Source organism: Blennius ocellaris, assembly GCF_963422515.1.
Source record: "Blennius ocellaris genome assembly, chromosome: 17".
Taxonomy (NCBI): Eukaryota; Metazoa; Chordata; class Actinopteri; order Blenniiformes; family Blenniidae; genus Blennius; species Blennius ocellaris.
In genome coordinates this window covers 7,181,064-7,194,428 of record NC_137666.1, presented here as the reverse complement: position 1 = coordinate 7,194,428, position 13,365 = coordinate 7,181,064, and the positions used below count along the sequence as shown (strand labels likewise).

At 41.7% G+C, this 13,365-nt stretch overlaps 1 protein-coding gene across 1 annotated transcript in view; it reads right to left on the bottom strand.

Moving 5' to 3' along the window:
* Nucleotides 1–3,996: 3,996 nt before the first annotated feature.
* Nucleotides 3,997–13,365, bottom strand: part of syne3 (spectrin repeat containing, nuclear envelope family member 3) — a 30,851-nt gene continuing 21,482 nt past the window's right edge. The window contains exons 10-18 of the mRNA XM_080513183.1: nt 12,365–12,508; nt 12,028–12,162; nt 11,079–11,240; nt 10,095–10,267; nt 9,048–9,576; nt 8,314–8,457; nt 7,896–8,078; nt 7,551–7,607; nt 3,997–5,563 (exon numbers count right to left, since the gene is read on the bottom strand). Coding sequence (XP_080369309.1) covers nt 5,381–5,563; nt 7,551–7,607; nt 7,896–8,078; nt 8,314–8,457; nt 9,048–9,576; nt 10,095–10,267; nt 11,079–11,240; nt 12,028–12,162; nt 12,365–12,508 — 1,710 coding nt within the window. The 3' untranslated portion in view covers nt 3,997–5,380. The remainder of the gene's footprint in view (nt 5,564–7,550; nt 7,608–7,895; nt 8,079–8,313; nt 8,458–9,047; nt 9,577–10,094; nt 10,268–11,078; nt 11,241–12,027; nt 12,163–12,364; nt 12,509–13,365) is intronic.

Below are 13,365 nucleotides of genomic sequence, written 5' to 3'. Positions count from 1 at the left end.
TTTTCATTTCTTTTTTTTTTTTAAAGCTCTTATATGATGATGAAAACAAAATTTTAAATGTGCATGCACAGTGAGAATATACAAACTGAAGGCATGAAAGCCCGGATTGAAACCATCAAATTCTCACTGAGGCCAGAGCGCTAAGCATGTGCCCACCATTGTATTCTTAAAAATTCTGTTATGATGTTCTTAATTAAGGTAATATTTCACTGCAGGGAGATCATGGTGGAGAAGGAGCTCGCAGAGTTTCGTGACATTAAAAAGGTTCATGGATCTCTCAATGGAGTTTGCATGTTCTTCGTCTGCATATGTTTGTTTTTTTTTCTCACAAGTCAGATAACGCCTAAATAAAAATCTATGTAATGTTTGTAAATGTATTTCTAATTGGCATTTTTATAGACTTTAAAATCCATCCACCCATCTTCCAGGATGAAGATGGCTGAAAAGTGGACTCAGTAATCATATCTAACCGTACAACAAATGCCCAGAACAATTTTCCACATCCTGGTTAAACTGCTCCCTGTGTTTCAATTCTTCTCATCCTCACTTGCCTCGCTCCTTCACACGGCTCGTGATGAGACTGCGCGAACCACTGGGAGCGCACAGACAAAGAAAAAAGAAAAAAGAAAAGAAAAAGAAAACAGCTTTATGTTTTCTCCTCATGGAAAGTGTTCCCCGTGGAGAGCGGTTATGAAATTGGCAGTCGGGCGTTGCGCGCCGTGAAGTTGGCTCTGAAAGAATGAGACACTGTTTAAGTAAAGCGACGTCGAGGAAAATGTGGCAAAGCTTTCGGCAGCGTTCTGCGAAAAGTGTCTGTTCTGTTGAGGGGTGACGTATTGCAAAAAAAATAAAATTTATAAATAATGAGCACATTTCATGCTCTTTTGATGAAGCTGAGTATTAACAGTGAAACAGAGGATTGTGGGGTGTTTGGGTCATTCCTAGATGGGGTGGAGGACAGGAGACGCAGACGTTCACCTTTTCGGAAAATCTAGAGTCGAGCCAGGGGACCTCTTCCTGTTAGATGACGGCGCTTAACGCTGCTCCACTGCGTCGCAATCAAACATAATGCCTGACATTTTTCATTACTGTTGTACATTTTGAAAGCTAATCAATGCTTTTCCATTGGGCTTCTCGCCAATCCTCATCAATGTGAGCACTGAACCCGCCCGCCGCTGCTCTCAATACAGGAAGGAGCAAATTGCACCAATATAGGAAATGCCCAACGCCACGGGAACATTTTATAGCAGCGGCGAGTTATAAACCGACTCAGCGCCAGCATGCAGTGTAAAGCCAACACCTACAACATTTCCTGAGTCAAAAGGATGACGCAGTTTTAAAACAAAGGAGTCAGCGTGATGTGAGAAAGTTAATTCATGAAAACAAAAAGAGTTTGGGAGTTTTACACAATAATACAGTCCGATACCGTCAGGACTCGTGGCCTATACAGGAGGCTGCTCAGTCGCTATCAAAGGTTTCCTTTGTGTTTCCTGAGGATGAGGATGTGATGAACCTTGTTTGTGAAATTTGCTCCCCGAAGCTACTGAAATTAAAACAAAAACATGTACCGGTACTTATACCGGCCTGTAAAATTGTATAAAGAAAGTCATTATACACCAGAAGGTCTGCAACCTGCGGCTCTGAAGCAACACGTGGCTCTCTAGCTCAGAAAATTATACATAAATAAACATTTTATCCTATTTCTTTAGCTTATGTACACACCAGTCATTTTAAAGAAAATGCTTCAAAACCTACAAAAAAAAAATAAATTCTTGAAAAAAGTTTTACAACTGCCTAAAAAACAGCCAAAAACCCCAAACATCGAAATTGTCTTTAAAAAAAGTGCTCAAAATGATACATTTAAAAAAGAACCAAAAAAAAAAAAAAGCAAGCACAAAAATCAGGTCCAAAAACAGCTGAAAATGTTTTTTTCATCCAAATTCTTGTTCGTTTTTTTGTGTTCTCTTTCGAAAGGGGTCATATTGTGCAAAATTCACTCTCTGATTTACCAACACTTATACATCCACATACTAGGAAATGACGCCCCAGAAGAAAATAGGGGAGGAGAGGGAGGCGCTCCCTTTGACTCCTCCCACAATTGGGCAGCTCTGCTCTGGCACATGGCACCACGAGAGGAAGTACTTCCTCCTCTTCCCGCATTTAAACTTTTCGTGTCATTTCTGTACGTCCCAATGTATTCATGTCGGGATGATTGACAGCCGGGTTGACCAATAGCATTTGATCTGACGACCACGTTCTGCAAGGCCTGTTGAGCCATGAAGCCACACACACTTATCCCCACATGCTCATATGAAGGGAAGATTGCAGTGATGCAGATCACTGCATTTTCACATACTTACACAGTCGGCGTCCTCATTTGATCACAACATTGTGCTTCTCTGCTGACCCTTTGCAGCACCAGTTAATCTCCCCTCCACTTCCATGTCTGGCCCTTCTGCCTCTGCCAGACTGGAAGATTACAGAAAAGGGTTTCTTTTTTGTGTGGAAATGCCACCGAGTGGAAACTTCTGTAGGAGAGGCTGCTGCTGGTGGCATTTCTGCTCGGTGGATTTGGCAGAGTGGCAGCTCCAGATTGCAGCACAGCTCGGCGTGCCCGGTTGGGAGGCCAAGGTGAGAGCGGCGTGGGAGGCGGCGTGCGCGCACAGAACACATAAAATTAGCAATTCTTTTCATGATCGAGGAACGCGACGCAGCAGCATTAAGCATGAGACGACATTAAAAAAAAAAAAAAGATCCAAGAAGAAAGCGAGGGGGGATTCATGCGTGCAAACGCTTTGAAATTTTGTTTTCTGCGTCATGGTAAATAAAAACTTGTCTGCGGGATCCATCTTGTCCATGACCTTCATGTTCATACGACCAGCGCTACAGAATTCTTAAAATGTAGACTAATTATTATATTCACATCATCAGATTCTTTTTCTTCTTCCTGTAAAACTGTCAAATGCCCGACGACTCATCCTGCACTCGACAGTGTTTTATAATTGTTTTCCATAGAAGTGCATGAGAAAATGCATCAGTGGAACGACGCCAGCCGAGATCAGCTTTTCAGATAAAAACATTCTGAACACATCACGCATGTTGGAAAACGAAAGGTTGAATGTGATTCATGCTCATTAAACTGAAGTCGCAATTATTCTGTAGTTTCACATTGGTGGCGAGTCGCATCACTTCACACCATCTAGTTTTTTTAACTTTGATTTGAGAACAGGAACACATGGATAAATTGACTTATTTAAACTGCTTAATCGACAGGTTTCAAGTTTAAAAAAAGAAAAGAAAAGAAAAGCAAAAGAAATCCTCTGTACTTCGTTGTTTTTATCCTGGGATCTTGACTTATTCATAGTTGCCTAAAGTTTTGAGTTCATTTGAGCGTGGTTGAGAACTGAAGTGTTAAAAACTTCGATCATACTCTGAGGCAAAGGTCAAACAGAAAAAACAAAAAGCAACAAGGCAAAATGTCAAAAGGAGTCAAACGGCAGCAGGAATCAAGATGTATATAAACATTAGTTACAACAAACTGCGAAGATTCGATTCTGAAGTCGGTCACACTCTATTATACTGTGATGGAACTTTATTTTATGGAACTAAAACAAAACACAAACCACTGATTTGAGCACAGTATATTTATTAAAAAAAAAAAACAGGTTAAATACAAGCTCTCTTGAATAATATATAGCATTTCCACTCTTTCAAAAACTTCAATAAAACAGAATTGATCCATCCCAGCTCAGTGTTTGCAGATCTTCACTGTACCTTAATCTGAGAGCGAACGTTTCCTACGAACAGTGGACTCGAACCGTTTCTTCTTCCTGCCACACATCCCTGCGATAAAGGAAGTCATTTCATATGTTGCATAAATTAGGAGCACGTACAGCTTTAATGTCTCGTTGCAGCCGGGGATTGCATAGGCGGTACTAAAGGGACACATGCATAACAGAGCGGAGTGAAGCTCATTATTGATTCAGTATATGATGATGTTAGCTTTAACTCCATTACGTAACAGTAAACCTCATCTGGCTATGGCACCGAGTGCAGGAGACTAAACGGATGGTAAACACACAGACGCATATACAGTATTTAAATATATTGCTTATAAGGCCATGTTAAAAGTCGACTTCCGATAAAATACAGAAAAAGAATACACAGTATATATACAGAATCATGTCTTTACACCGGAATCTGTGTGATGTTAACTTCTGTATAATCTGGATGATTTATAGAACTTATTTAAAAAGGTAATTCCAGTTTATTGTATCGATAAAAAGTAAATAAAGTGAGCAAACATCGGCAGACAAGCTGTAATAATAAACGCAAATGTATCAGCTACTACTGATCCCACATCCAGGGTAACACTTCATTTTACATGTTTTATTGCAGGAGAGTTATGAGATTAAAGTTAGGATCTCTTTGGAAAAGTCTAATCTACTCAGTTTTGGTTGAGGGGCTTATTTCATTACATTTACATTACATTCAAGCTGCACTGCACTTTTAATTATGACTCCTTCTCAAAATTTACAAGTAAATGTAGATTCTCATCCTATTAGGAAACATCCCGCTGGTTTTATCACAAATATCAAGTTTTTCAGAAAAGTCATTTTGAGGAGAATCAGTATTGACGATTGCCTGGAGTGGATTTAATTCCTCGCCCATCAGGAAGGTCAGACAAACAAAACACAAATGCGATTTCAAAAACGTTAATAAAGTTTGTCCTAGAGACACACGAGTGCTTCGAGTTCTTTGAATCCTAATAGAAAATACATTTTCTGGAGCCACAATAGCTGCGCTGCTCTTAATGACGCAACTGCTCGATTTCCAAATACAAAAACAAGTCAATTTTGCCAGAACTAAATAAAAATGTTTATAAAAAGTGCACGTGACAAGTTCTCAAAATAAATAAGCGCTTTGAAACTTGTAAAATGTGGTTGGCATTAAACAAATCTATGCAAATCTCAAGCTGGAGTCTTTGGTTTGGATCGATTTGAAAATTTCCTCTTTACTGTGTGTGGACTCACTCACTTTGGCTTCACGGGTACGACTGCAGACACAATGTAAGTGATTTACCTTGCATGTGGCCGTCAACGGGTTTTCACTTGATTTAAGCCTCCATTAAATGGGAAATTGGTCAAATTATAACAAGATAATCAAGTCGTGTTCTCTATTCATGACACAAGGCCTTCGTTTCCCTCTAACCAGTGCATGTGGACTATTGGCTTTAAAAGTAGATTGAAATCAATTTCAAAAAGTCACGCATGCTGCACGTTGAGGTGCCTGGGAATGCGTTGTTGTTGTTTTAATACTCAAATCAACACATCCCTACGTGAGTCGAGATCCACTGTCGACCGGCGTTACTGCGTCGCTTCTATGTGGGCGGCGGGCCGTCGTATCGAAGCATGATGTTGAAGGATCGGGCAAAGTTGTTGGAGAGCGAGCAGCTGCTGCCTTCGTCCATGAGGGGGAGCAGGAAGGCCAGCAGCAGCAGAGCCAGCAGGAGGAGCCACAGAGGCAGCGCCAGGCGGCACACCCGCTGCAGGAAGCCGGGCTTCTGTCAAAGCACAGGCAGCACAGAGTGAGCTGAGGGAGAAGTGACTGCAGACATGATGATGACGATGATGATGAGCACTTCTTGAAATGGTACCGTATGCATTTTAAATAAGACTAGAAAGTTACATTGAACAGGAAATAAAACGGCGGCTCGTCTTCATTTGGTCGACTCACTACTGCCACCTAAAGTACAGAAGTGGTATTACATAAACGTCACACAATGCACGTTTAAAGCTTGAGTCAGAATTTGCCCAAATGTGATGGGGGGGGGGAAAAAAGTTTATTAATGTGTTTTTAAAATTCTTTGGCAAAAACTGCATCATGAATGCATTAAAGTGTATATAAAAAGTATTAAATCGACATATTTGAAATAATGAGGAAAATTGAAATCTAGCATGAGCAGATCTGTTTCAAAAAGGAAGCCGTACAGGCTGTGGTTTTGTAAAATGCAACGATCTGTGAATCGGATGACATCGGTTTGATCCCATCAGCTGCTTACAGACGCTTCAGTCAGTGTGCTTTTTGTAATTTAGTGAGGGAATAAAAAAAACTAATCTTTCCACCTGTCACAATTTAGACACTAGACTTTGTTGACATTTATGACAAATGTGCTGGTGCTTTTGTCTTCTCCAGCTCTTCTGTTCAAACTTTCTGTCGGTGACTCGGAACGGACGAAAACGTTCATTAGCTTTAGAAGAGCGAGAAATTCAGAAAAATAAATCAGTTTTTCCCCTTTACTAGGCGCTACAATACGAAAAGATAAATGTAGGTGATGTGAACAATCAGAGGATGGAAGCAGATGAAGCTCGCCCACACAGTCAGAAAGAGCACACACACGCACACGCACACACACGCACGCACAGTGAAGTGATTCAGCACAGGCCTCTGCACTCCAACATCACTTTCAGACTTGTTATTCTGCGAAGGTGCCCACGTTCACTGTGCACCCTCAGAACGCTGTGTCATATACCAGCGACCATTTGCAAAACAAAACAGGTTAGTGCGTCAGTAGAAAACCACAGGAGTCCAACGCTCGCGGCTGCGCCGGGAACCAGCTGGAGAACGCTCTAGCGTGGCGGGGATGAGAACCGGCGTGTGCTGGAAGTACAGCTCACAATAAATCATGTCGATCAGAGCACAAACCACTGGCTTGTGACGCGTCATGAATGCGGGATTAGCTAAAGAACGTCTCGCTCTTTTAACCATTTTTCCTCACATTTTAGCACTGAGGCAGGCAAATGTTGCTTTCTTATCACCCATACATTATGCCGCCACCTCCTGGTGGCACAGGAATGAAACAGTAATCTCACCGAGTACCAGGAAGTAGCGAAAATACAAGTATCGCTCATCCTTAAACTATTGAAATATGTATTTATAGTGACCGATTGGACCGAGTGAGATTGTTGGGTTGCGTTGCCATTATAATACACAGATCGGCCTTTCCAGTTTGATTACTGTGCGACAAGAGGGAAAGATTCACTAACAATTACTCTGAGTGTCCTCATATGAACCCCCTGTTGGCGTTTCAAATTTAAAAATAACTACAATCGTTTTCATCATAAGGCATTTTTTAATTGTTGGGCTTTGAAGAGCGCCACAGCACAGACCTACAAGGAGAGAACCACATCGCTCATTTTTGTACCTTCGGGACAGGAATGTGGGAAAGAGACACCGTGTGTTTGGACGGAGTGTGTAAAAGTTAATTATTGATGAAAAGGAAATGAAACTCGCTCCTCAAACACTGTGGGAGCAAAGTGCTGCTTCCCGAAATACCAACACAACCTCGTGGTTGTAGTATGAAGTCATCATCACCTGATTAGATTTTACATTTACATTTTTCTTTAGTTTCGCCACTGAGTGTAGAAAAAACTGCCAAAATAAGGTGATATTCAAATTCGTTTTTCGATGTAGCTGTATAATTGAACCTGTGTAAACAATATGACGGAGGCACAAAGAGTGCGTACTAAACGTTTGATTCGTCGTCTTACCTTCTGTGGCTTCTCTACAGTTGTTGCTGCTGCCTCCTCCTGTTTGACCGCAGCTTTCTGCAAAGACGCACAAAATATGTACGTTTCATTCACATCATTTCCAAAAGTCTAAAATCATTACAGACTTCATGAGACCAACAGTAATAATCTAAAGGCAGACTGAAATTTCCCGGAGTTTAAATAATGCTGCACTGCCATCTTGTTGTGAAAAACAGAAGTGCACTCAAACGAAGCAGATGACTTGAAGTCTGGTACGCAGCAATACAAGACAAATATTGAAATCGGGGACAAACACATTTCCAGGTATCAACTTCTTAACCAGTTGACCGTTTGCTCTGGTCTCACCTTCACACCGGCCCTGGCCCTGATCTCTCCCACATCCTTCAGCTTGGACTTATAGAGCATCCAGCGATAGCGGAGTTCCTCCAGCCCGACGTCCTCTGGTCCAGAAGCAGCAACATTGTCCTCGTTCTGCGTCAGAAGGAGCTGAAACTGCTCCTGACCCCAGCACAGCCGGGACCTCAGAGCCTGCAAACCACCGCAGACATTACGACAAACGGCGACGCGTTAACCCCTTGTCTAAGGCGTAAATAAAACACTACAGAAGTATGTGTGGGTGGAGTGGAGTAATTCCTCAGTGGTCTACAGACGTCTTTTTGCGTTTTAGCTGCAGGCATGGGGATTTTTGCTGTGATCAGGTCAACCTTGTTATCACCAACTATACGAGAAGTGTACTGCTGCCAAGTTGTTAGCAATCACTTACCTTCAGTGTGTCCCGTCTGATCTGGAGATCTTTGGCACTGAGAGGTGCTTCTTTGTTGCTGAGGATTCCTGACAGGAGTTCATTCTCCTTGTTGAGCCAGACCTCAAACTCACTCCTCCTCAGCAAGTACTGTCCTCCCCTCGCCTGGAGAAAAAAAACCCCAAACAAAACAAAATTTTGTTATCATGCAGTTATTCCATGCTCTGTAAAATCATATCAGAAATACTCGTGTGGACTGCGACCATAATACACAATGAGAATGTTTGGAGGATTCACTGTTGCATTGTTTCTGGTATCCATGTGAAGTTAAGAACAATGGTTTCGGGGCCAGACAAACTCAAACGAACACGAAAGAGATTACGGCTCTCAACTGCAACTGAGGAGGGAGTAGAGCAACACTGACATGATTACAGCACCAGGCAGAATAACAACCACGACAAGTGATTGAAAGAGGGAGGAGTGTCTGTGGCGTGAGTGGAGCCTAATTATACGTCTCAATACCGTTTAAACTGCAAGAATTATGGCGTTCAAATCTTTCTCCAGAAAGCTCAGAACGTGTGTATGAAAGCTGCTCAATGTGTGCAGTGCTGCTTTAACTCCTCGACTTCTGGCTCCTGTTTATCCAGGATTATGTGACAAATTCACAATAGCTGCTGCTGTGCAACTGTCTTCAAACATTTCTGAGCTTATGCTTTTTTTTTTTTTTACAATCTTTAAACAGTATGCGACAGTACCGATGTGTCCTGGCGCGAAGTTGTCTTTGCTTTCTTGGCCGAGTCCTTCCTGACGACCACGAATGCTCCTCCTCCTGAGCTGAGGCCTTCCCCTGGTTCTGTGGCACCATCTGCAGAGATCGTCTCCACTCCTTCACCGAAGCCGACGTGTGTGGACGACGACGACGACGACGCCGCCGCTCCCCCTCGGGCTCCGGCAGAGCCGTCGCCCGCCATGACATTCCCCCTTGTGGGCTCCGCGGTTCCTCCTCTGCTGCTGGCACTCCAGCCAGGTGAATCACTCACATCTACCTTTAAGGAGTGCCCCATGTCTTTGCCCGTTCTGGGTGGAAGGAGACGCTCTTCACTCCTTCCGACCAGTGTGATGTGACCGCCGTGACCGTGGATCCTCCTGCCCTGCCCTGCGGTCACCGGCCCCTCCGGAGCGTCGCCCGCCAGCCGCCCGTCTATTACAGAGCCACTGCTTTCCAAGGCCCTCATCATCTCTGAAGGGACAGAACCCGTCTGCCCCGAGGAGATATTCAGCAGCCTGGGGGAGATACCAGGGAGAAATGAGCAGGGGGAAAAAAATTGAATATTCTTAAAGTTACAACATACCTTGAATAAAACTTCCAAATTAAAAACTTTCCTTGAGTTAAAGTATAAAAGAATTAAATAAGTGAATTCATTTTCCCCTCAAATAGTTGAATTTAAAAAGAGTTTCTCACACTATATAAATGTCAAATACAGGGTCTAAAAGGCCACACTGCTCAGTCTGTGGGTTTGAATTTTCATTTGCTCTCTTGTTTAGCATTTCTCACTTAACAGAACTAACATTACCGCCCCAAACAGCAGACTTCATGAGAGCAGGTTTAATTCACTACAATAAACAGCAGCCTCATTTTCAGTGAGCTAAAATGTAAAACGGCAAAGTAAAACACGACAAAGTGTAGGCCCCTTATATCGTTCATTGCTTCGTAGATGCGGTTGTTAAATGTCCCGTTCATGCCTTAAAAGAAAACTGTGAACGCTTTCACTAGCATTTCACAAAGGCGATGTTTCAGGTACCTGTGAAGGTTGAGGCTCATGTTGTAAAGGGCCATCCAGGACTCTTTCAGACGCATCATGTCTCGATCAATGTGGACCCGCCCCTCTTCTGAGGTCTTCTCCAAAACCCCCTGACCCTGGACTTCCATCTGCTGCAGCTGAAGCTCCTTCTCTGGGAACTCTCCCAGGGCTTTCTGCCCACACAATCATCACAACACAAAACATCGCACAGCATTAATGATCCACTGGTCTAAGCATGTTCTTTTTGATTATATTTAACAGAAGAGCAATAAAGAAAAAGAAAAACCCAAACAGGGAAAAGTTACATTATCATAATTGGATATAGATACACATATTGACTTGATGAAAATTATTTGTTTTGGAGCCAAGATCCTAAAACAATGGGCGATAATTGAGCTCCACCTAGTGGTACATGGTGGTAAGTCACAAATATATTTATCAAAATAAAATGTATTTGAAAATATATAAAATGATCAAAATAGTGCCAAGCTTAGAAAGGGAAATTTTTTTTTAAAAGCTAATAGCCCAATAGAACGTCGGCTCCGGGATGTTCAGGTCAACCATAACCATAATCGCTGCTTTAGGTCATATTCCCATAAATGAAGGGAAGCAGAAATGAGAAAAAAGACAAATGATAATAAGTAACATTTAAAAAAAATATATATATTGTATCTTTATTTCTGGATCCAATGTTGAACCTTCCATTATAACAAGATTATGGTTCATCATCCATTTATTCTAATTACAATTTATTTGAATTTAAACATTGCATGTTTGGACTTCATATCCCCTTGCAAATTATCATTCATTAACAATGTATTGAACTGTAATAGTGAATAATTAAAGAATCCATTCTCCTCATTTCACAGTGAAACGCATTTTAAATCCCTTTGTGTACTTTATGTATAATACTAATAAAAAAAAAAAAAAAACTTGTGCTGATGTACTGAATGTCCAGAGGCTCATGGCAACAAATGTGCGTACCTCGGCTTCATGGCGACGGCTCTCTATGCTCCACTCTCCTGAGGGACTGCGAAAGGACTCCAGCTTCTGCTTCATGATCATCAGCCACTTCTCGATGTTCAGCAGACTGTCGTGGAAGCTCTCGTGTGACACAATGTTCTCCCCGCTCTCGTGCACCTTCGCCTTAAAAATAAACAAACATGAGCTGGACTATAAATGGCAAGACTGAAGAAATGTTCAGTTTCACTCATTGTGAACTTCCTGTTTATCGTCCGCAATGGAAATGTTAGTTTTGTTTCATAGAATGCGCCATGAAGCGCTAATCTGATCAGTCACTAAACGTCTTTGTAACATGACCCATTGATAAACTGATGCATCGCTCCCTCTTCGGCTGATGCACACAAACACTGTTGAGTTTTGAATGTCCCGGTTGATTGTTTGACTGTTTGTTTGAAGACAGCTCAACTATACTACATGCTCAATGTATGAGCCGGAGGACTTCTCAGATCTGAAACTACGATGGTACCAAAAAGTAGAACAAGGACTTCTTCAGAGGCGTTCATCAGTTGACTGTAAAAACCTTTATTTCAGCTTCATCTGGTTTTTGCCACTAGTATTAGATTGTCATTCTGATATTGCGTCTCGTTCATCTTTTCTCATTTCTAAAAAGCTTTTTTTTTTTTTTGTTCAGTCTCAATAACCTTTTAAATGTTATTTTTACATTCGTGTCATGTATTTACTGTTCCCTTGTTTCGCCCTGTTATCACAATGTCAATCTTCCGTGAAGCACTGTGAAATGTACCAACCTGCATGAGAAGTGCGATATAAATAACATTTGATTGACTGATACCCAGAACAACTCCCACGCCTCTGAGTTTGTGTATTGTCTGGATGTTTTCCTAACACACGCACAAAACTGTGCAGAGATCGTCTGCACAGGACACAAAATGAATCGTCATAAACGTATTACCCTGGCCGTCTTGTGCAAATGCTTCCATTCAACGCAGAGCTTCTCAAACTGACTCCTGTTGCTGGGACTGGACGAAACCAGCGTCTCCAGTGCCATGATGTGGGCTTCACAGTCCTCCAGGTCCCTCTGGATCACCTGTTGACAAAGAACATTGACGGCACGTTTGATCACGAGGTTCTCTGAATTGATTGCTGTGAATCGAGATGAAGCAAAACCAATTGAGGTCCACATTTTCCAGCAAACAAGACAAAAGACTGATTAGAAACTGTGCATCACGCAAAAAGAAAAGCTACAATACAACAAGCCTGTGGAGTGACCGGCCGGGGATTAAACTCACCCTGAACCGGTCTGCCTGACTTTTTTTGGCGAGGATGTCCGGCTGGAGGCCATCGGCTGCCAGCAGTCGGTCACCAAATGAGGCCAGTTTGGAGCGAATCTGCTCATAGGCGTCTCCAAAGTCTTTGGTTCTTGAAATTAAGCCCTGTGAGACGAGAAAAGCGTTTTTTTTAAATTCAGACATTCACAGGCACCGGAAACTAAAGTTTTCCCTCCTCGTTTTTGCCTCGAAAAATAAAAAAAGTTGTGCTTCTTTCTAAACAAGAGTGGTCCAACACGCTTTTGCACTTTTGACAAAATCCTTTTTGAAATTATAGCTGATCACCGAGACTCTAAATGTATATGAGTGATTGTAGAACAGGCAGCATTTTCACCCACTGCCAGAAATCCTCTCTGTCAATGGAACCCTTCTGACAGTAAAAAGCAATTTAAAGTGCTTCAAGAATGATCGTCCAAAACACTGAGAAATATTTTGGAGAAATCTACATATCTTTCCAACTAATCTCAATCCATCTATTCACCTTTATTTAATTTAAAGTTTTGATTAGAGTTCAGACTTAAATCCTTTTAAAGGGATGTACAAAATATATTTCCTACAGAAGTACATGGAAGAGAAAGTCTGTTGATGCAAAAACTACAAGAGGAAATCATAGATTTAGATTATCTACTGTATGTTGATATAGACGTATTTGAATGTGTGAACGTCTCTGTATGTATGCGTGCTACATGTATGTATATAACAACAGACTGTATAGTGATAGTAGAGATATAGTTTTATCCAGTGGATACATATATTTATTTATAGATATAGGATAACAGTAAAGAGCGAGAAAAGGGTAGAAATAAAACGTGTCAGCTTCTGTTTACTCCTTGTTACAACATGGTACAATAGAATTTGCTTCCTTGTTTATTTTTCTTTCGTCTCTGTATCCTCAGTTTGTCATTGTTATGCACATCAAACATTGTTTTCCTTCTAGAGTCACCCTGTTAATGAATAAAAGA